At 55.4% G+C, this 20,917-nt stretch overlaps 7 protein-coding genes across 7 annotated transcripts; 2 read left to right on the forward strand and 5 right to left on the reverse strand.

Moving 5' to 3' along the window:
- Positions 1 to 690: 690 nt before the first annotated feature.
- B0I36DRAFT_325629 (uncharacterized protein) lies at positions 691 to 2,818 on the reverse strand. The gene is made up of 4 exons (XM_046154249.1): positions 2,616 to 2,818; positions 2,433 to 2,494; positions 1,546 to 2,330; positions 691 to 1,450 (listed from the first exon to the last, which is right to left on the reverse strand). The coding sequence occupies exons 1-4, from the start codon at positions 2,681 to 2,683 to the stop codon at positions 833 to 835; spliced, it is 1,533 nt and encodes a 510-aa protein (XP_046011654.1). The 5' UTR covers positions 2,684 to 2,818; the 3' UTR covers positions 691 to 832.
- A 347-nt stretch (positions 2,819 to 3,165) lies between these two features.
- Positions 3,166 to 5,944, reverse strand: B0I36DRAFT_290991 (uncharacterized protein). Its single transcript, XM_046151719.1, has one exon. It carries the CDS (start codon positions 5,847 to 5,849, stop codon positions 3,267 to 3,269), a length of 2,583 nt encoding a protein of 860 aa, XP_046011655.1. The 5' UTR covers positions 5,850 to 5,944; the 3' UTR covers positions 3,166 to 3,266.
- Positions 5,945 to 6,388: 444 nt separating this feature from the next.
- On the forward strand, positions 6,389 to 6,823 carry B0I36DRAFT_244969 (signal recognition particle, SRP14 subunit; the record flags this gene model as incomplete). Its single annotated transcript, XM_046150110.1, has 2 exons — positions 6,389 to 6,467; positions 6,540 to 6,823. Coding segments are annotated over 2 exons (363 nt in total), but the record flags the coding sequence as incomplete, so codon positions are not given.
- Positions 6,824 to 9,320: 2,497 nt separating this feature from the next.
- On the reverse strand, positions 9,321 to 11,201 carry B0I36DRAFT_245952 (uncharacterized protein; the record flags this gene model as incomplete). The annotated part of the gene is made up of 8 exons (XM_046150198.1): positions 9,321 to 9,605; positions 9,681 to 10,135; positions 10,213 to 10,264; positions 10,336 to 10,524; positions 10,593 to 10,686; positions 10,750 to 10,757; positions 10,877 to 10,929; positions 11,000 to 11,201. The coding sequence occupies 8 exons, from the start codon at positions 11,199 to 11,201 to the stop codon at positions 9,321 to 9,323; spliced, it is 1,338 nt and encodes a 445-aa protein (XP_046011657.1).
- Positions 11,202 to 12,156: 955 nt separating this feature from the next.
- On the reverse strand, positions 12,157 to 13,217 carry B0I36DRAFT_131812 (uncharacterized protein). Its single transcript, XM_046148213.1, has one exon. It carries the CDS (start codon positions 13,062 to 13,064, stop codon positions 12,285 to 12,287), a length of 780 nt encoding a protein of 259 aa, XP_046011658.1. The 5' UTR covers positions 13,065 to 13,217; the 3' UTR covers positions 12,157 to 12,284.
- Positions 13,218 to 15,169: 1,952 nt separating this feature from the next.
- B0I36DRAFT_245067 (ubiquinone biosynthesis protein COQ9) lies at positions 15,170 to 16,012 on the forward strand (the record flags this gene model as incomplete). The annotated part of the gene is made up of 2 exons (XM_046150121.1): positions 15,170 to 15,574; positions 15,680 to 16,012. The coding sequence occupies 2 exons, from the start codon at positions 15,170 to 15,172 to the stop codon at positions 16,010 to 16,012; spliced, it is 738 nt and encodes a 245-aa protein (XP_046011659.1).
- An 816-nt stretch (positions 16,013 to 16,828) lies between these two features.
- B0I36DRAFT_244630 (P-loop containing nucleoside triphosphate hydrolase protein) lies at positions 16,829 to 20,251 on the reverse strand (the record flags this gene model as incomplete). Its single annotated transcript, XM_046150074.1, has 3 exons — positions 16,829 to 16,868; positions 16,937 to 17,037; positions 17,093 to 20,251. 3 exons carry the CDS (start codon positions 20,249 to 20,251, stop codon positions 16,829 to 16,831), a joined length of 3,300 nt encoding a protein of 1,099 aa, XP_046011660.1.
- Between the last annotated feature and the right edge of the window lie 666 nt (positions 20,252 to 20,917).

The following is a 20,917-nucleotide window of genomic DNA, read 5'->3' on the forward strand; positions in this document are numbered from 1 at the left end:
CAGTTGAAGCATTCAGGATGGTCCTTCCTTTCAGTCGTGCCCGGCAGTACATGGGATGTTCTGTGAGCATAATGGCAGGGATGCTGCGGTCCATCATTGGCACAACCTCGAGATGTGCAACCAAAGGGCCCTGCCCTCTAGGCCGAATCAGGGCCAACGGAAGCCTCGTGCCATGGTCGAGAGGCTGACTGCAGGGACAGCCTACATGCAGGGGTTCTTTTCGACACACCGAGACAACCAAGCCAGCCAGCGCGACCCTGTGGTTGTGCTGGCTATCACGTCGAGCCGGAGGGAGCCTGAGGCGGATGCTTGAAGTCTGAGTGGAAGTGGATGTTGGCAGTGCCCCGCCAATCAGGAGGTCCTGGGGGGTCCTGGGAACATCTTGGCGGCGATCTAACGGGCTACCCCTGACATGGAACCAAAGCCGCCCACAGCGAATAGCACGTCTGGGGTGCAACGCGACTCTGCATTGTTTCGAGCACACGTACCCACCCATCTGTGACCAGCTTGGCATGACGCTTGACTCGAAGGCCCCCATCCTCGTGGCCCAACTTCGTCTCAAGACTGCTGGAGCACAGCGCGCAGTAATCTTGTCTGCCGGCTCGTTGCCCGTGATCCAGAGCCCTGCAAGCAAGCAGCGTAGCCCGGACGCGGACGCACTCACGTTTGCAACATGAATCCACAGCCGGGTTATCATTGTCAAGTCTTCTGATTGTATCATGATGCTAAGTTAATGTACACCTTTTATACCGTCCTGCGGCGGGCACGACCAAAAACAGCCTCGACGCTCGACTTTCCTCCGCCAGCCCATCCTGTTGGTACAACTCATCATCTAGTAGTGGATGGCTTTAGAGTAGGTGGCCATGGCAGCCTCCTTGAAGGCCTCGGCAAGGGTGGGGTGAGCGTGGCATGTACGCGCGATGTCCTCGGTCGAGGCTCCGTACTCAAGTGCAAGGGTCGCCTCGGCAATCATCTCACCGGCGTTGGGGCCGACAATGTGGCACCCAAGCAGGCGGTCCGTCTCAGGGTCGGCAAGCATCTTGACCATGCCGTCCGTGTCAAGATTGGTCTTGGCACGAGAGTTGGCACTGAACGGGAAGCTTCCAACCTTGTATGGGATGTTGGCCTTCTTCAGGTCCTGCTCGCTCTGGCCAACCCACGCGACTTCGGGATGTGTGTACATGACGGAGGGAATAACACCGTAGTTGACGTGGCCGTAGCCCTTCTTGATGTACTCGACGGCAGCGACAGCCTCCTCCTCGGCCTTGTGGGCAAGCATGGGGCCAAAGGTGACATCACCAATGCAGCGGATGTGGGAGGCTTTTGTGCGGTACTCGGAGTCAATGACAACACGGCCACGCTCATCGACCTCGAGGCCGGCGTTCTCGAGACCCAAGCCTTTGGTGTATGGGCGGCGACCAATGGCAACAAGGACAACATCGGCGTCAAGCTAGAGAATAAAAGAGTATGCGTCAGCTTGCTGGAGCCTGTGGGTGACCACACTCAATGATGAAGTAGAACAGAACACGTGAAGGGTATGCTCACAGTCTCGGCCTTGCCGCCCTTGGCGGAATCGACCTCAAGCTTGACATTGTCGCCCGAGGCATCACCGCTGACAACCTTGGTTCCCAGCTTGAACTCCATGCCCTGCTTCTTCAAGAGCTTCTGAATGGACTTCGAAATCTCCGTATCCATGCCAGGACCACCGATCTGGTCAAGGAACTCGACCACAGTAACCTTGGCACCGAGGCGGGACCAGACGGAGCCCATCTCAAGGCCAATGATGCCACCGCCAATGACAATCATCTTCTCGGGAACTTTCTCGAGGGATAGAGCACCAGTGCTGGTGATGACGCGCTTTTCGTCGATCTCGAGGCCGGGGAATGGAGTCGCCTCACTGCCAGTGGCGATGAGGATGTTCTTGCCGGTGACGGAGGTCTCGCCGCCATCGTTAAGAGCGACCTTGATTTCGTGCTCGTTGACAAAGGAGCCGGTGCCCTTGATGTACTCGACACCATTCTTCTTGAAGAGGAACTCGATACCCTTTGTGAGGCCAGTCACCGAGGTGTCCTTGGCCTTCATCATGGCCTGGAGGTTGAGCTTAACATCGCCGACCTCGATTCCGCGGTTCTTGGTGTCGTGCAGGATCTGGTGGTAGAGATGCGAGTTGTTGAGGAGCGATTTGGAGGGAATGCAGCCGACGTTGAGGCAGGTGCCGCCAAGGGCGCCACGCTTCTCGATACAGGCGACCTTGAGGCCCTCCTGGCCGGCCTTGATGGCGGCGACGTAACCGGCGACACCACCTCCAATAATCACAAGGTCCTTCTCCTCTGAGATGAAGCGACAGGTATTAGCATGGACACTCTATCCCGATACAGCCGGGACGATTCCTGAGATCGTCGAAACGGAGAGGGGTGCCAGGCGCAACGAACCAGAAGCAGAGGCGTAACCTCTCGACCACCGCGATACAGGCGAGCCAACGACTGTGGGGAGACTGGCGAAATTGAACAGACTGCGTCAGCGCTGTTGCTTTGAAAGACCACGTCTCTAGATGCGCACTCCGGACGGGAATGAGCAGTACTGCCGCGAAGTGCGGGAGCTTGAAGAAGACTCACGAGGATGGGGCACGGAAGGCCGAGATGCGGGCGGCAGAAGCCCGCGATATTAAGCGGCTGGCCATCATGGCGGATGTGTGATGTAGCGAAGAGGGATGGGAGCTGCAGTCGAGTAGCTCGAGGTGCCTTTCAGCAGATGCGACAGCTTGAGGGCAGGTGCGATGTCGTCACGGACAGGTTGCAACGGTGGATGAGCAAAAAAATAACACGAAGCAAAGAGCGACGACGATACAGTAGGGCGGCGGCCAGCTCTTTGCCTCACTGGGGGCGGCCCAGAGCTGGCGTGCAGCTACAGCAAACCCGACACAGTGGCACGGTCCAAGCTGGCTACCCGCGGGAAGGGGTCCCGCACGGTGAAAGCCTCCACCAAGTCCCAAGTCACCTGCGGTTCGTGTCTCGAAAGTGTTGGGGTTCTGCGTGCGTGCTACAAGGCACACTGTCCTGCCGCCCGGCCCAGTCTGTCTGCACTGTGAGCCTCAACCCGGGAGGACCCGGAGTGCCAGGACCTAACAACGTCTACGGATCCGAGCGAGCCTCAACATCAGAGGCCGCAGATACCGACCTTGGAAGTCATCAACGGGGACGATGATATGTTCTCGAGGCTGTCACTACTTCTTCAATGTATCCTGTCTTGCCTGATTATCTATCTGACTAGACTACATCTACTGTCTGCATGCTGTCCAGGACCTCTAGCGCCGCGTCGCACGACGTCTTGAGTTTCTTCCTCTCCTTTTTGTCTCTAACCAAGTCTGTACTGCGCACATGTTTCTTGACAAAGTACTGGACACTGCGCACCAAGTCTCCATCAAGGCTTCCCAGCACCTCTTTGAGTCGTGCGTGGCTCAATTGCTGAAGCATCGTAATGAGGACAAGCTCTACAAACATGTGGGCTTTTTCCTGTAGCGCCATCATGTTTCGATGCTTAACAATGTCCACAAGGCCAAGGGACCGGTTCGCGACCAGGCTGCCGTAAAGTTTGGCCGAGTTGTAAAGCCATCGAATGTTGTACTCAGCCTCCTCGTCTAGGTCTGCCTCGTCACCATCGCCCGTCTCAATATCCTCGCCCATTTTTCGAAACCGTGTCGTGAGGCAACGTCGGAACTGGAACCGAACCTCTCGATCTCCACAAAACTTTCCAGCGACAAGAGCGTAGTAGGGATTGTAATCCATCTGTCGCTCGCCAGAACGAACAATAACTTCGGGGATCTCCTTCCTCTGGTGTTTGTTGAGTTTAAGCTTCCTCAACAGCAAGTCGGCGTTCTCGTAATCCGTGGCTGCGTGCAAGGCGACGAAGATGCGCTGTCGCACCTCTGTGTTGAACCCTTGCTCGCGTGCCAGCTGCCACAGATCGGGAATATCGAGGTCATCGTCAGGCTCTCCGAAGTCCATGCTGTCATCCACAATGTCGGCTTCATCATCCCCGTCGACCTGGCCTTGATCACGATCCTTGCCGGCCCAGCTGGCACCAACAAGCCACCATTTTCCAATTTTATCGGCATTGTGAATATCTTGCAGACCAATTCGTAATGGCTGCGAGTCTTGTGAGCCAGGCAACATGCCGATCTTCTTGCGAATCTGTGTGCGCTGATCGGCAAGGTCCTTGTTGCGTGCATTCGCCTTGGTCTTGTTGCTTTGGAGTTTCTTCATCTCCTCAATCATGAAGCTGGTGCGGACAGAGATGTTGCTGCCATCGGCAGGCTTGACACGGTTGACGATTTGCTGTAGAGATTGAGAGTCATCGCGTCTTAAAGCCGGCCCACACAGTTGGATGATCCTTAAAAGTAGCTCTGTGTTGAGCTCGTTCAAGTTCTGCAGAAAGAGCCGAACATAGTCAAAGACCAGAGTACAACTGATGACTTGCATATTGTAGAGCTCGGCCAATAGAGTAGCAGCGTGCTTCGAGCCAGAATCAGAATGGTCACCAGCAGCTTGGTCGTGATACTTGTCGAGGGTTTCAACCAACTGCTGCACGAACTGTGCGGCGAATGCCATCCCCAAGGCTTTATGGGTAGCAGCTATGAAACCCGCTATCATTGTGAAGAACGAGTCAGGCCGTTTTTCGGGAGAACAAACCAGTACCAGAAGAATGTCCGTCAGAATACTCGTAACTGCCTGTCTGGGGTTGGTTGTATACAGATTGGAAATCTCCTTCGTGATACCGATCATGCTGTCATTGGTGAGGCGATTTATAAGACCTTGTATGCGCTTTCGAAGTTGCATGTCTTCGTCGGTGGCGTTATCCATTTTCTTGCGTAACGATGGCGGCACGTATTTTGCAAGGTTGGTTGTTGGCGCCACATAGGGGTTTTCGCGTTGAGGTCGTGGCTGCTTCTCATCGTCGGTAGTATCCTCAGAAAACCCGTCAAATCCGTCGCCATCATCATCTTCGCTTTCGTCACTACCGATGTCGTCCTCGGATAGTTGCCACGACCTTTTGCTGGATTCGGTTTGGGACTGGCCCTGGGCGGCAGCTTTCTGAGCTTTCCGTCGCTTCTGGGCAAGCCACTCATCCGCCTCGGCCTTCCTTTTACGCTTTTCTGAGTTTTCGGTAAAATCGACGTCGCCATTGCCATTGTCGTCAAGACCCTCTAGGAGGTCTCCGAGGCCGTCCTCGTCGAAGTCCTTTGGTATTGTTTTCCGGCTCTTGAGCCCAAGTTTCCGCTCTAATTCTGCAATCTCGGCGTCATCTTGAGCAAGCTTCTTCAATTCAGACTTTGATGGAGTGGCGAGATTCTTCCTGTCCAGACCTGGCCGAGGCTTCTCACCCGCATCAGCGAGGTCCTCTTCAAGATCGTCCTCGATGGCAGACTCGTCATCGTCGTCGTCGTCGCTGTCGTCACCATCGTCTTCGTCACTGAAGTCCAGAGAAGCATTCTCCTCCTTCTCCCCACTGCTGTCCGAGTCTTCATCTGAGTCGAGAAAATCGTCATCGTCGTCACCGTTGATGAGGTCTTGGGCTTGATCGCCGCCTTTACGGTTTGCCCTCGAAGGTTGCGAGGCAAGCCTCGATATCGCCGCAGAATGTGGTTTTGATGTCCCACTTTGTGTGGCAGAGCTTCGATGTGACGTTCTAGCATGGCGCTTAGTGACGCGCTGAGCTTTGCGTTGCTCTTTCCTGGACGGTTGTGATCGAAAACCTCCTCTACCGTTGGCGTGCGATGATGTACCCTGGGCATCGAGTTCCTTCAGAAGGGTCGCGGGAAGGGTCAATTTGCGTTTTTGTTGTGGTTTCATGGCGAATAGTTCTCTTTTCGAGCTTTGCTGACACAGGTTGGGGGATAATGCTGCAATAGCGTCCGCCGCCGTCGGGACGCAGTCGCAAGCTGGTGAGATGCTTTGACGGGCTCGCCATAATCTTTTTGTTATCGATTGGCGCGCGGAGTCCGGAGAATGTCAGGGTCCCCACGCAGGCGCATCGTTTGGGCGGGCTCCACTGCGGGAACCGCCCGCGCACCAGCAGAGCACCAGTCAGTGTTCCCTTTGCCTTCGGCTCAACCTCATGGACCATCACTTGTGACATCAGTCACCCACATACATCCGCACAGGCAGTGCTTGGCCACGGAGATACGAACACTCTCCCTGAGAATACAAGGAGCAGCTTGTTTCTACAATTACAGCAACGTCGCGACGGCTCAACTACGCCCCGCTTTCTCCTTGACCCCTCCTTGGTTGCACAGCCTCCCGCTCACGATGGGTGTCCTCACGAACGACGAGGTGAATTGCTCACTTGGACGCCCGAGAGGTTCTACCCGGCTAACTTTAGTGACTTCTAGTTCTTCGCGCAACTCGCGCAAGTCTTTGACGCGACAAAGGGCAAGGACCACGGCTCAATATTCTTGGTACAAAAAAGATGTATGCCCTCGAGAACCGCACAACCCAAAGCGCTCTGCACAACATTAGACGATTCTGACCAATGTCTTACAGTGTCATATGACCAACCACTGCCCGATGCCCCTCGAGACGGAGCATTTCCCGATACGAACCCAGCCACCCCACTACCAGTCCTCATACGTGCTACCAACGGCAAGGCGAAGGACCGGAAAACAAAGCGTGTCAAGATTTCCACAGTTGTGTCTCCCGATGCGCTGCCGTCGTTCTTTGAGAAGTACGCGGAGGTTTGCAAGGCTGGCATGACTACGCTGAAGCCCCGCGACCGAAGCAAGAGGAAGGGCAAGGCGAAGAAGAGGAAGGGCGGTGCCGCTGCCTGAGGCGGACACCTGGCAAACCAGCCTCAAACTTGACAAGAACGATACCGGCACCATTCATGTTGCGGCACACGAATCTGGCCTAGCCCAACTTTGTATGGTGACGCTGAGTCCCTTCAAGGCCCAGCTCAAGCTCTGAGGTCTGTAACGTGCGACATGGGCCGGTTTTATCACACGCCGTAGGACCAAACAAGAAGCGCCAGACGCAGTGGCCCAGCTGCTAGAAGAAACGGAGGAGCCGAGATATACCCAGTCTTGCAGAACCTGTGAAGTGTCTATTGTGACAGCAGCAATATGGCGGATTTTTGGAGCGCAGTGGTCGTTAACTTGCATACTTGTCCTGATAAGCCCTGATGAGAGAGAGCATGGTCAGAAGAAGGAACGGTAGTAGGGAATCAGAGCGGCATTCCACAAATGACGAAACAGAGCGGATGCTATAATTCACCGACAGCACCATTCTCATTGAATGCATCCTGCAGTGTAAGCCGAACACGAAACTTCCCAATCCAAACGGTGAAAACGTTTGATACATTGTTGCAACTACTAGTCCCAGCATGCAAGCACTGCACCCTGCCCAACACAACTACTCTCTTCACAACATCCCCGCAGCTCCTTGCCGCGTTCTACATCCCTATGGAATTCAGCGATCTTCCACAAGCTGTGCCTCATTGCTGCTGCGAGATGCCAGCTCTAGCTCGTCCTCCTGTGCTTGCCTGCACTCTCTGCACGACTCGCACTCGTGCAGAGCCGGGCGCCGCGGACCGCCTACGTACATGCACAGGCTAGGCACACATCGGCCGTCCTGATCGCTAGGATCTTCGCACGAGGCAAGTTTCCTGTATTCCTTCCAGGCTCGCTTGCAGTTCGTGCATTTCTTGAAGTGGACTTCGCACATCGCCGGAGCGCTGGTGCTCGATGCGCGAGCTGTCGCTGAATTCTGGTGTGACCGAGGTGTCGGTAGAGCCGAGGAGGATTAAACAAGTCAGAGGTAAAGCGGCTGGGCTCCGCTGGGACATTGGAAGCCACTCTCGAGCTATGTATGTATTGAAAATAACCCGTTGTCTTGTAGGCAATCGTTCTGGGCCGTGGATGGGCAAGACTAGCCCCTCTCGCGCAGTATTGAATCTTGCTCGTCAAATCAATGATGAGCTTTCTTGGCTGCTTGAGGGCAGCCGTCCCCGGTGAAGATTTGTGGCCTACTTAACAATATTGCCCCTTGAGGTATAGCCCGTAATAAACCCAGTTGTGTCGATTGCTCTCTTCATCTCTTGAGCGATGAGTAAGTATTATCCCACGGTAAGGGTGTTTAACGTGATTTCGGGCTGGTGGCGGTCATGTTCGTCGTACCACATGGTGCAAGATAGTATCAGTCATCGCTCAAATGAAGTACTCGATTTATCATACATCCGCTCTGACTCAAGCTCAACTTACGCAAACATCGAGCCGCTAGGTAAGGCACTCGGCGCTTGTCGTTATTGACAAACCACGACCCTCACATCGACACGCAAACGGACGACCCGGCACAAATGACGCGGCGACCTGTACCGATGACTGACGTAGAGTGTCCGCCCAACCAAAGACTGCCCGACTCTGAGTGAAACGGGCCTAGCAATAGGCGCCAAAACATGTCACATCAAGACGAGGATTTCTGAAAGCGTCTGCGTCAGATATCGATTGCTTTCCAAAATACAGAAAGGCTGTCAGAAGAACCAAATCGCTCGCATGCATCAAGGGGTATCTCTGGCTGACTAAAACCAAGGCTCGCACCACCATTCGAAATCACTCAAGTATGTCCAACATCGTGATCAAAGTCGCGTCTTCGGGTGCCTGGTCGCTCACGCCACGAACGAGGCGACTGTCCTTTCGCCGCTTCTGGCATCGGTTCTGCGTCACAGCTTCCCAAGCCACAAGCCCCCGGGAAGAGAATTCTTAACGTGCCCAACCGCCCGCGGGGGCGACATTGCCCGATTACCGATCACCCTCCATCACCACGCGTCCAATCAAACGAATGCTATTCCTCGGGCACAATCTAGTCGCAAGCATTCCACTATCCTCTCCCCAGAATCAGAAGCAGATCGCAGTCGATACAGCGTCCAATCTTTTTTTGTTGATGACAGAAACGAAAATAACCCTTCCACCACTATGTATCGTACCATAACCCCCCGTCGACGAAATATTGGCGACTGGATCCGCTAACTTGGACAACATGCCGTAGCGCGCGGCTCGTGTCGCACCTACGAGCAATGCTCGTCACATACGTCAACCTGAACAAAACCGAACCAGATCTCCGCCTGCCGTGATCTGATCTAATGCTTGGCATACTGTGCGTAGACGATATCGTGGCAATGACTCGGGCAGAAAAACCAATGTGACCAGCATGGCTCGTAGACTTTGAACAGGCCGTGCTCTGTCCGCCCTCGCATGGAGGTGTTGACGGCGTGTCGAAATAGTCGGACTACACAAGTAGTCCGATCATCCCGCGGAGGCCATCCAGCTGTGCTCACATGATCTGGTCCTGCGTCAAGCCTCCATGAGCATCGGTATCCATGCTGTCTCCAGCGCCCGGTGTCATATACTTGACGAAGCTGAGACCGAGAGGTCGTCCACCATACTGGTAACCTTGGAACTTCGTGATGGCTGTCTGGGCGGTGTCCGTGCTGTCGAATCGCACGACACCAGTGCCCCGGGAACGCCCGCTAGGCTCATATTGAATCTCGGCTTGCTCAACCTTACCGATGGTTGTGAACAACTCTATGAGATCTTCGTTGCTAGTGGACCATGGAAGCTAGAACACAATCGAAGTTTCGCATTAGCCTCAGCCTCATATTAATCCCCAGAGAGCCAAGGTGGCAGAACTCACATTGCGCACGTAGATGATCTCGCTGGGATCGGTGCCAGATGTGGCATAGTCCGTGAAAGGGTTGGGAGCAGCTGGAGGACCGTCGAAGCCGCCACCGCCGCCAGGAGGGCCTTGGAAGCCGCCATGGCCACCACCACCGTGACCACCGAAACCGCCCCGGCCGCCGAAACCGCCAAAGTTGCCGCGGCCGCCGAAGCCACCACGGCCCCCGAAACCTCCCGCTGCGAAGCCGCCACGGCCGCCAAAACCACCGCGTCCACCAAAACCGCCACCTTGCTGCATCGCGAAGCGATCCTCGCGGACCTCGATTTGGCGCCCTTGCCAATCATAGCCGTTGAACTGCTGTATAGCGTTCCGAACATCGTCAGGATGTTCGAACATGACGATGCCAGAACCCTTGGGACGGCCGTCAGGTCCCATGTGGACATCAGCACGGATGACATTTCCGTTGCGGGCTTTACCACAGCCAGTCCATAGTCAGTAAATGCTAAGACGTCTGGATGATTTGAGATTTGATGTAAAGGACACTCACCGGCCTGACGAAAAAGGTCTTTCAGATCCTGCCATCCAGCCGTGTAGGGAAGCTTTGCAAATGAGAGATGTTAGAAAGTGCACGGAAGTGTGACGGAAGAACATTTCTCAAGGGTGAACAGACGTTGGACACATAGATTTGGCGGTTGCCACCGGCACCGCCTGGTCCGCCAGGCCCACCGTAACCACCGCCAGGCCCACCAATGCCGTGACCGCCGAATTGGCCCTGCATGCCTCCGGGGCCTCCGGGGCCGCCGCCATACCCACCGCGGCCGCCAGTGGCACCAATAAACCGTGGTTCGGCTTCGCGATCCTGTGTGTCCTGTCAGTCGCGGCTTGACACCCAGAAGACCAAGGTGGAACAGGCCAGAAAACACCTACTTCACGAACGTAAACGAGCCGACCCATGAGGTTTTGGTTGCTGAGTGTCGCAACGGCGTTTTGAGCCTGATCCCGTGTCGCATATTCCACAATTCTGTCGATAATGTTAGCTGTGGCTGCCTTTGACTCGATTTACTAGGAAGGTGCAGAGACTTACCCGCATCCCTACAATAGACACTCGGACAACGTCCCAACCCGTCAATCCAACAATCCGAGCAATGACCAAGAGGAGAAAGGTATCATCCAGCTGAGAATCCAGCCAGAATCTGTTTGTAAAAGCCCACCTTCGACATTCCATTGGGAAGTAGTAACACATCAGCGAAAAGCACCTCTCCGGCTATGTTGGACAATGCGTCAGTACAAAATCTCGTGATGGATAGTCGCATGCGACTAGCTCGGAGCCTCACCCTGCCGCATGAAGTCTTTGAGATGGTGCCACTTAACGTCGTAGGACAAGTTGCCAACGTAGACGCGGCGGTCCTGCTGGGACGTCTCGCGAATATTGTTCATCATGTGCTCGCGCGCCTGTGCCCGCTCCTCATAGTTCCGTTGAGGCGCAGCGCCAAAACCCGCCCCAGCGGCTCCCGCGGTGGCTCCTGCTCCAGACATTGGAGAGCGCGAGCGTCTGTCCGATCTGCGGTAGTCGTTGCGGCTGCGTGACCGGCTCTGGGGTGAATAGGAGCGATGACGACCTGAGCGGCCTGGGCTTCGCGATCTACCACGACGGGGTGAGCGAGATCTCTCGCGCTGTGCGGTGTCAGCCTGTGAAGCAGATATGGAGGAACAGCAAGGTATGGCAAGATGAGACGCTTGTGAGAAATCATGGTGCCCTGTCGTGATCCAGTCATCTCAAATGAGCGAGCAAGCAATCGAGTACATAAGCAAACCGAGGCCACGAGTAGCTTGACGTCCCAGACGATAGCCACTGGTCAACCCAGTAAGTAGAGTTTGGGGGTGCTTTAGACTGGGTGGGGGCGTGCTGGTCTAAGACGCAGCAGAGCTTCGCGACATGGGCGAATGCGCGAAATGGGGAGGGAGGTCGATGGGGGAAAGTGCGAGCTCTGAATGCGAGTCGCATGGTCTCAGGTGTAGCCAGTGACGGAGGATGAACTTACAGGTCTATATGTGTCACTGTTATCCGCTGATGGCCACGCGTGTTAGAAAGCGTCTGACAACGTGTCGAGCTCGGGACAAGCAAACGATCTCCAAGTGTGCGGAAAGCAAGGTAAATGCCCGGGATGGGTTGTGAATGCCACAGGTGAAGTGGGTCAATTGAGGTGATGAAGGTCGTGAGAGAACATGGCACACAGAGCTGCGTGGAGTGGGCTTTAGAGGTGAAGGTGCCTGGGAAGCAAGGTGGGGGAGGACCTGCTGTAAATAAAGGACGGCCTGCAGCTGAGACGAGCTGCAAGACAGCAGTCGAAGTCTGAAGAACTGGGTGTGTGCGAGTGAGGATGCGTGCAGGTGGGCAGAGAGAGAGAGAGCCGCTACGCCATTCCGCCTTACGTTTGAGGAGAGGATGGGTGAGATGGGGGATCAGAGACTGGGGTCTTGATGGCCGCCACGGCCTGGGTGGAGAGGGGAAATGCAGGGATAGGAACAGCAAGAGAGAGCGAGAAAACTTTGTGTGTGTGACTGGGTGAAATCGGTGCGTGTAAAGAGGTAGGAGGGAGCCGGTGCCGCTGGGCGTTTCTACAAGCTCGGCGCAGTGGTTGCACGCAGTGCGGGAGAAGGCATCTGTCCTGATAGCCGCAACGGTGATGCTAGGCGCAGAGGACCGGCCCCATATTGGTGTGAGGAGGACACGCGGAAGACTTGCGGAAGAAGGCGAGCGCATGCAGGCCATTCGCTCGCATGTGGTGTTCGCGCAGGCGGGCGGAAGGGCGCGAACTGGAGTGGACGGTCTCGAAGGGGGTTGCGACAGGGGCGGCTCGGCTTTGCGACGTGACGCTCAAGGTGTGCCTGAGATGCTGGCTCGTTGGCATCGCGAACCGCCCGCCCGAGAGGACGGTCAGCACCCACGACATAACGTGGCCACTCGGCGAAGCAGAGGACCGTGGGTGACGGTATGAGCGATGCGCCCCAGTTGCGGACACTGCGTATACCACTTACCCATTGTTGTTGTTGTTGTTGTGCCACGGCTTGGTGAGCTGCAGTTGTCGTTGGTAGCAGCCTAACCTGCCAGACGCGGAAGTAAGAAACCCGAGTCCTGTCCAGAGATACTATCCAGAGAGTGTTAGACAAGTGCGACCTCCAGCAACAGAGGCTCCGTGGCGTGGGCACGAGGCAGTCGGAAAGGGCAAGTCGGTTGTGAGAGCGAGTTGGCTGTGCTGCCGACAACGTCTGGTGCGGTACACAGTACCAGTGGCACCGCCAGGCGCACGCGCAAACCAGGCTGAGCTGAGCAAGCACCAGGCCAGGACAAGGCTGGGACTGGCCGCCGGGCTGTGTGATGGCTGGCAGCCAACCCATTGGCGGCGCTGCTGCCGTTGGCAGCTTGACAGTCCAGCCAAGGCGACACGGACAGTGGCCAGGTGGCCATTTTCTGGCACGCGTGTGACGGCACCAGGCTTGGACGCAGCGATGGCAAACCTCACAGACGTGGGCTGGCGATGGAGAGGCAGAGAGGGGGGTGAGGGTGCGCGGCGCAACGGTAGGGCGAGGGGTGGTGCGCCTGCATCAAGCAGACTGACGTACCTTTGGGGGAGATCACGGATTGCGCTGGCTGCGAGGCAAGCTGGCGCGGGCGTCAATGGCGATGGTTGGGAGCACAGAGGTGAAGGGCGAGGCAGAAGCAGGCTCACGATGGCATTGCAAGGCTACAGGAGGTGCAAGGCAGAGCGTGCCGTGGCGCGTCATTCGCTAGCTGTACCAAGGGCTTCTCCACATGAGCAGGCGTGAAGGCGACCAAAGTCGCGCTGCTGGCATCCATCGCATGGGACAATCTTATCGGCCATGCATCCATCCTCCACAGGCCCGCCAGTGCGGCCCATGTCCACTCCGCCCTCACTGGCTGGCACCTCCAATGCTTCCTCTCGAGAGCTCGAGAGCTGGGTGGTTCCTGACTTCACTGATTGATCATGAGTGCAGATTATCGTGAGTGCAGATTATCGTGAGTGCAGATTATCGTGAGTGCAGATTATCGTGAGTGCAGATTATCGTGAGTGCAGATTATCGTGAGTGCATGCCTGGATGCCTGCTGTGGCCAGAAGCTGCTCAAATTACCTTCAGGTACGGATAGCCTACTTAGAGGTGATGCAGGCCAGCATAAATCGCGGCCTAGAGGAAGCGTCCCTGACAATGTCGTCCCATATAACGTCGTCCCGTCAACTTTAGTCTCATGGATGTGCGGCGGGTGTCCTGCATGGATGAAGATGGATGGCGCTCTCTCCTTGCCGTGACAGGGCAGCTTGTCGTCCTACAACCCAGTGCTTGACAGGCATTATTGGGAACACTTGGTCAGCGGCCATCGCACGCACGAAAGAGGCATATGCAGCATGCTTGTGGAGGCTGCAGCAGGACTGCACATGTCGTGAACGACGTCCCGAAACCGGTGAAAACCCCCCCCTGCGCAGAGGCAACGAATGGGCGGCTACAGAAAGCCGCGAGGTGAATCCATCCTTGCGATGCAGGCAGCACGTCTCGTCGCCGCGGGGAGAACGACGTGCAGATCCGGCTGCAGAAGATCCTCCGCCCCAGTGCAATGGCGGGCAGCCTCCCAGCACGGCACCACCTGTCCTTGACCATGAGAGTATGAAAGTTTGCCCATGAATTTGGTCCGGCCCGAACTTGACAGCTGAGCCGCAAGCCATGTCGGCTCACAACTTCAACAACAAGAAATCGCCCTTCGTGATCGAGCCAGGCTCGCCACGATGGGATCTGCCTAAGTAAGCATGAAGAGGTGGAGCAAGCTACCACGTTCCAGCATTCTTGAACTATCCGAGTACGAGTCGTACCAGTGAGAGAAATGCTCCCATCCCAGCATGCCGAGGAGGGAGGTGTGGATATTCATTCAGTAATCAATGGCGAGCACACTGGGGTCTGAACGCCTTCGGCCGAGCGGGGAACGCCCAGCGCACGTTGCAGGAGGAATTTCGAGCCTGAGAAAGCTCACGCCAGGAATGACACACCATGGACAGGGACTGGTCTCAAGCTTCTTGCCCACCTCAACCTGTTGGCGTAAGTCTTGAACGACCCCCGCTCGGCTAGTCTACGCAATAGGAATATGTACAGTCAAGCCGCGGGCGGGTGGACTCCAGATCCCAGGTAACCCGCAAGGCCCCACGGAGCAAAGTCCCCTGCCCTCGTTATCGTCGCTATCGCGAAAGTGGTGGTCGCCCAATTTCCGGAGGCTCTCGTCGCATCACCTCACCGGTAGCCCGCCCAAGGTCGAACCACCAAGTTGCTTCGCTGTACCCTCGTCTCTTTCACATCGTGGATTGCGGCAGAGCTAAGCACGAGAACAGGCCCAGCGTGATCTACACCGCACTCTCATTCTCCTCTTGCTGCACCATATCATACATATTATGGCACCGTCGAGGGCTGTCACCGCATCTATGGCCGGCGGGCTGGCACGAATGACGACACGAGCCGTTCAGAGCCGACTCCATTGCGTAGCAGCGCCGCGTCGATACCACTCCTACGATCACCCGCCGCCTCCTCCTATTTTCAGCGCTGCTGAGAGCGCTATACTATCGGCCGCCTACGCACATGTCCCCGAGCACGGTTTCACCCAAAGGGCGCTCAGCCTTGGGGCGCGCACCGCCGGCTATCCTGACATCAGCATCAGTGTGCTCCCTGAGGGCGTGTTCAGCCTGATCAAATATCATCTTGTGACTGCGCGCGAGGGTCTGGCACCTCGCAAGGTCAGCGTACTGGGGGGCACGGAGAACAGCCAGCTCATCCCTATACCAGAGAGAGTTGAGCTGCTGACATGGGAGAGACTGCAAGCTAACGGGGCAGTCAACCACCGCTGGCAAGAGGTATGACCCTTCCACGGACTCAGCGCAACCCCAAGGTTGACAAAGGTGTACTCTTCATGACGCCACATCGCCATTACTGACTCATACTCTCGTACAACCTTCCAGGCATTAGCCATCATGGCACAGCCTAGCAACATACCAGGCGCCCTCCACGAATTGGCTCTCCTCGTCGACGAAATCTACCATCTATCCGGTGATACGAGCGTCGACCCTTCCTGGTACACAAAACGGGGCGCGCTCTCCCTAGTTTATACTTCGACAGAGCTATTTATGACCAACGATCGCTCGCCAGGCTTCCAAGAAACACGAGCCTTCCTGCAGAGAAGGCTCAACGAGTCAGACTCTCTGGGCTGGGCGTTTGGTAGCGTACGGCAGTGGGTTGGTTTCACGGCATCTGCTGGTGTAAATGTTCTGCGGAGCAAAGGCGTGCGCATATGAGTCTGTTGGCTCATGCTGCCACGATGGACTAGTGTGAACGGTGGTGATAGCACGTCATCGGTCAGAAGGGGCTTCAACACGTTCTTGAAGACAATCCTGCGCAGTTGGGAAAGAGAAACTAAGCCGTGTCGGTCTAACATGGCGTGCAACGCCTTTGTCGACTGCTACGGGCGGCGTCAGGAAGGAGTTCCCGGGCGTGCTCGACAACATATGGCCGTGGCCTGAGATTTACGAAAATGTGTACAACTACCTGTATTATTCATTGCCATAGGCGCTCTATCTCCGGACTCCAGTATATCGGCTGTCGTTTCTGAATGAAAACCTTGACCTGGCATCTCGCCGACATGTTGCTGATGCATGACTCCACACCCTCAGCAGTAGGACCAGACTACAGCGTTGAAGCGCTCGCTGTCAACCAGCTTCACCGAGCCAGGCATCTATACAAGATCGCCGAAATCATGAACCTGCGCTCCTAGCGAGAGACAGACTGGGCTGCCACCACCTGCACGCGACCGACCATTCATATTGACACAAGCGTTGAGATTGTATCCATGCGCTTTTCTCGCTTTACATATGCAAGTAGAATGATGCTATGCTGTACTCAGCGCCTGACGGCTGGCAAACAGTGAATGCACCCAGCACGCTAAAGAGAAAAATGGCCGCTCTTGGTCGCCAATGGCACGCAGTCACCCCCAACTCCGAGCGCTGAAAAAACCACCAAATAATTCCCATTGTAAAGTCCGTGGCGCATAGAGACCAGACTGAGCTGGCAGACCAAGCGAGCCTGCTATGCTGTCGCTCTGTGATCGGCGAGGCTTACAAGTCGTCAATACGTCTTTGCCGAGGATCGACCAGCCTAGAGAAGAATTAGAGCTTCGTTTAGTTGAAGACGGGATGATCGAATGATGAAAATTCATTACTAACCTGATGATTTTGACATCCTTGTCAACAACTGCCCGGCCCTCAATCGCATTTGGCGTGATCAGGATGAATTGTTTCCCAACTGAGCGGCGTGCGGCGGTTATCTGCAGACGTTTTAGTATCATTTCCTGAGCAAGTTGGATTGGACGCTAGACCTACCAGCATATTGGTACTGATCGCACGGTTGACATTATCCATGAACACGTCAAATTCATCTAAGCAGCGCAATGGAGATCCCATGGCGTCCCAAATAGCCAACAACATGCATATCGACGAGAATGACTTCTCGCCACCAGACAGCGTCTTCGTGTTGCGTCCAGATCCGCCTCTCCGTGTCTGATCTGGCTCGACCTGCAACTCGAGCTTCTTGTGCTGGTGGTCCAGCAAGAGTCTACCTCGAAACCCACGCTCACTGAGGAGGTACTGGAAGTTGACGCGGGCCTGAGCGGAGATGAGGCGCTGGAACGTTCGCCATCGATCCAGGCGATCTGTGAGTGCTTGTTTCAGCGAGTCCACTAGGTTTCGCACATTTTTGTGGTCAGCTCTGGTCCGGCGCCACCTCGCCATACTCTCTGCGGCTCGGTTGTTGATCTGCTCGTCGGTCCCCCCCAGTTGCTGCCGGATCTTCCTGAGTTGTTCGCCTTGACTCTGCCACTTCCGTTCTATACTTTCGTAAGTTTCACCCTCATCCAGCCAGACTCTTTCAGCATGAACTTCTTGAGCCTGCGCGGTAAGCTCCTTGAGGTGCACAATATGCCGCTGTTGAGATGCCTCGGCTGCTCGCTTGGACTCCTTTGCAAGGTCGTGATTCTCGTGTGCAGCATTCTTTTCGACGACGACTGTGTACCGCGACGCCTCGTAGTTCTTGATTTTTGTCTCGACTTTTGCGATCTTGGCATTGTTCTCTGCAACAGCGAGTTTGGCGTTCGCAAGCTTCTGTTTGAGCTCGTCCATTTCTGCGTTCATATCCTGCTTGTGGACACGAAGCTCGCCATATTGATTGCCGTATGTCTCTCGTTGCTCCTCAGCATCTTTAAGATGCTCTCGGTAAACACTCAGCTTGTTTTGTGCTCCGGCGAGGTCGTCGAGTGCCTCCTGAGCCGCGTCGACCCGCTCGACAGCTGAAGTGAGAGCATTGTTCAGCACATTAATCTGCCTCTTGTGTTGAACCAATGCCTGAGTACAACGCTGAACCGCCTGCTGATCTGTTCTTCGGGCCGCTTCCACGTCTCGAAGTTCGCTGCGTAGTTGTTCCACGCGAGATTGATGAAACTTTAGGTCTGTCTCCTCGTCCGACCTCAGGCGAGACTTTAGGTCGTATCTCAGGGGGAAGGGTGATGAACTCAGATTCCCGCGTTCATTTCTAAGACGGAGGCCTAGATCACGCCTGCCGTCATGAAACGTCATGCAGAATGCAGCGTGCTGAGGTGGCTGATCATCAAACATGATGCTTTGAGCCGCGATCCTAGTTTCAACCAAGAGAGCTTGCTCAATACGATGATTGATCACTAGCAGATCCCTCACGCGCTGGTCGTCGAATTTGAGAATCCTCAGCACAGTTTCGAAGCTGGGATCTGGTTCCTTCAGAGTTCCCAAGGAGGTCTTCGCGAGGATGACGATGGGATGCTCTCTGATGCCCAGACGATCCATGAGAGACTTGAGTCGAATTTGATCCCTTTTGCTTTCGACCAAAAAGGAGCTCAAGGATAGGCCACAAAGATTCTCGACCACAGGCGCCCATTTGGGCTTTGTGATCTGTATCATCGGTCCAAGAGGTCCGATTGGCTTGGCCCCAAAGCCATCATCGGTTGCGATGGCCTGCAGAAGTTGGGGAAGTCGAGGTCCGAACGCCGCGAAGGGATCAGTCCGTTTCCTGTTCAGATCCCGAACCTTGACTTCGGCTTCGGCCAGAGCCCTGCGCTTTGGCTCGACATCGCTTGCTGACCTCTGTGCTGCTTCCTCCGCTCTTGCCAACGCAGCCTTGAGTTCTGGTTCTTGGTCAAGATGGTCCTGTACAGCTTTATTGGCCAGCTCTCTCGCTTGCTCAGCCTCTGTTCGCTCGGTTTGTGCCTTCAGAATGGCACCTCCGTTTACACGTTCGAGCCTCTCTTCTTCCTTCTGAATATCTGCTTTGTGCTGCTCTACCATACTTCTGGCTTTGGAGAGCTGCGTGTGAATGTCTCGTTCGCTTACGTGCAACTTTTGGATCTCCGTCCTTGCAGTGTCGAAGCATGTTCGAGCGTCAATCTCCGCGTCGCGCAACTGATCGTGTTCATGTCGTAATTCCTCCACAGCATGACGCGCCGCTGAAATCCTACTGTCAAGCTCGTCGAGGGTCCTCGTTGTCTCGGCGATCCTCCTTTCGGTCTCTTCCACCTCCTTCTGGGCCGCTACGACCTTCGCTTCCTTCTCGCTGACAAGATCTTCCTGCGTTTTGATCTGGGCCCATGCCATCTTGTAAACGTACAACTTTTGCTTCGCTTTCATCTCTGCTGTCTTCTGTAAGGCGTCTCGTAGTTTGACAGCCTTCTCGGCTTCATCTTGCAAATGCTTGATTTCTTCGTCAAAGCCGTAGAGCTTAGCCTCGCTGGCATCGAGATATTCGAGTATGAGCTGGTAGTCATTCGAAAGTTGTTCCAGCTGAGTACCTAGAGTGAAGTATTTGTACTTTTGGGCCGGAGTCGCGGCGTTCAGGAACTGTCGAGCATTGTCTTGAGAGAGTACGTTCAACGGGTTGTCGACTTGCAGACAGTAGTATTCAACCACGTCATCGACGTCACTCTTCTTGGTGGATATGGTTCGACCTGATTCGGCCTTGAGCTTGAACCCGCTCGTACCAGATCGTGTGAAGTGACGCTCGACAATGATGGAATCGCCAAATACGTCTCTTTTATACGCGTCGTCGCCCTGGTTCTTGATCTTGACTATCAGACTGGCATGTTCCTGGCCCTCTTTAACGAAGCTGCGAAGACTGCCGCCACGGTTTGTGGCACTGGCCTTGCCTCCGAGACACAACGTGATGGCGGTCAAGATTGCGCTCTTGCCACTTCCGTTCTCGCCGACTATAAAGTTCAGGAGCGGTCCAAGCTCGCAATGCAGCCGGACGTGGCACATGAAGTTGATGCATTCGATACTCTCGATGATGGCATTTGGTGCGGCGTGGTTGTCCCCTATGATCGTGGGTCGAGCAGTCAACCGTTGCGTAGCTCTTTGGTCGTCGTTCTCTGTGTCTTCCAGGTGCCTGAAGCCAGCGTCGCGCATGATTTCGTACTGAGTGGAAGGCAGTGGCGTTGATGCCTTGTCGTGATCCAGCCTCATCGTGTCGTCACCTTCGGAGGCAGAGGCGCTGTCATCGTGAGATTCGGCATTATGGCTCTTGCTTGAGCTTGAATCCGGGTTGGACAAACGGGCTTTTTTGCGTTGCTGCCAACGTGATGAGTGTGCGCCCGAGCCCCTGGGGGATTTGACGTACCACATTGCCGCGCAGGCTTGAGCTCGCCTCAGCGTACGCGACGGTCTCTCCTACGTCATCTTCATGAAAGGTCGCCCGCCGTGGGCGTTTGGAGGTTGCGCGGGACGGCATGAGGAAGCTTGTCAAGACGAGCACATCGGCTGAAAGTGAAGATGTGAGGGCCGGCTGGTTTTGAAGCGGAGGCTCGAAGTTGAGAAGCTTCAGGAGAAACGCTATAGCACGGGGACGATTACGCTGAGCGGATAGAAGCTGCCACTAGTTACGAGACGTGATCTACGTGCATGAGTAAATGGGCCATGTGGGTGATGGTGTCTCGACTCGCTTGTTCATGATTATTTCCCGAGGTCATGAAGGGTCAGCACTTTCGGCCAGCAGGTGCCCAGGTGTCGCGACGCGATTAAAGGTGGGATGTCGCTGCACTTTAACGCGACGGCACGCCAGGCCAGGGGTTGTGGTGTGCCTAACCAGAAATCGTTAGTGGACCATTACATCAGTGCCTGTCACACTCAAGC

Source organism: Microdochium trichocladiopsis (assembly GCF_020744255.1).
Source record: "Microdochium trichocladiopsis strain MPI-CAGE-CH-0230 chromosome Unknown B0I36scaffold_6, whole genome shotgun sequence".
Classification (NCBI taxonomy): Eukaryota; Fungi; Ascomycota; class Sordariomycetes; order Xylariales; family Microdochiaceae; genus Microdochium; species Microdochium trichocladiopsis.

Coding starts and splice junctions, on each gene's coding strand:
- B0I36DRAFT_325629 (XM_046154249.1), bottom strand. CDS start 2,683: ATGATGGCCAGCCGCTTAATATCGCGGGCTTCTGCCGCCCGCATCTCG. Junction 2,495..2,615: donor GCCTTCCGTGCCCCATCCTC/GTGAGTCTTCTT, acceptor CAATTTCGCCAG/TCTCCCCACAGTCGTTGGCT. Junction 2,331..2,432: donor AGGTTACGCCTCTGCTTCTG/GTTCGTTGCGCC, acceptor GCTTCATCTCAG/AGGAGAAGGACCTTGTGATT.
- B0I36DRAFT_290991 (XM_046151719.1), bottom strand. CDS start 5,849: ATGAAACCACAACAAAAACGCAAATTGACCCTTCCCGCGACCCTTCTG.
- B0I36DRAFT_131812 (XM_046148213.1), bottom strand. CDS start 13,064: ATGGGTTGGCTGCCAGCCATCACACAGCCCGGCGGCCAGTCCCAGCCT.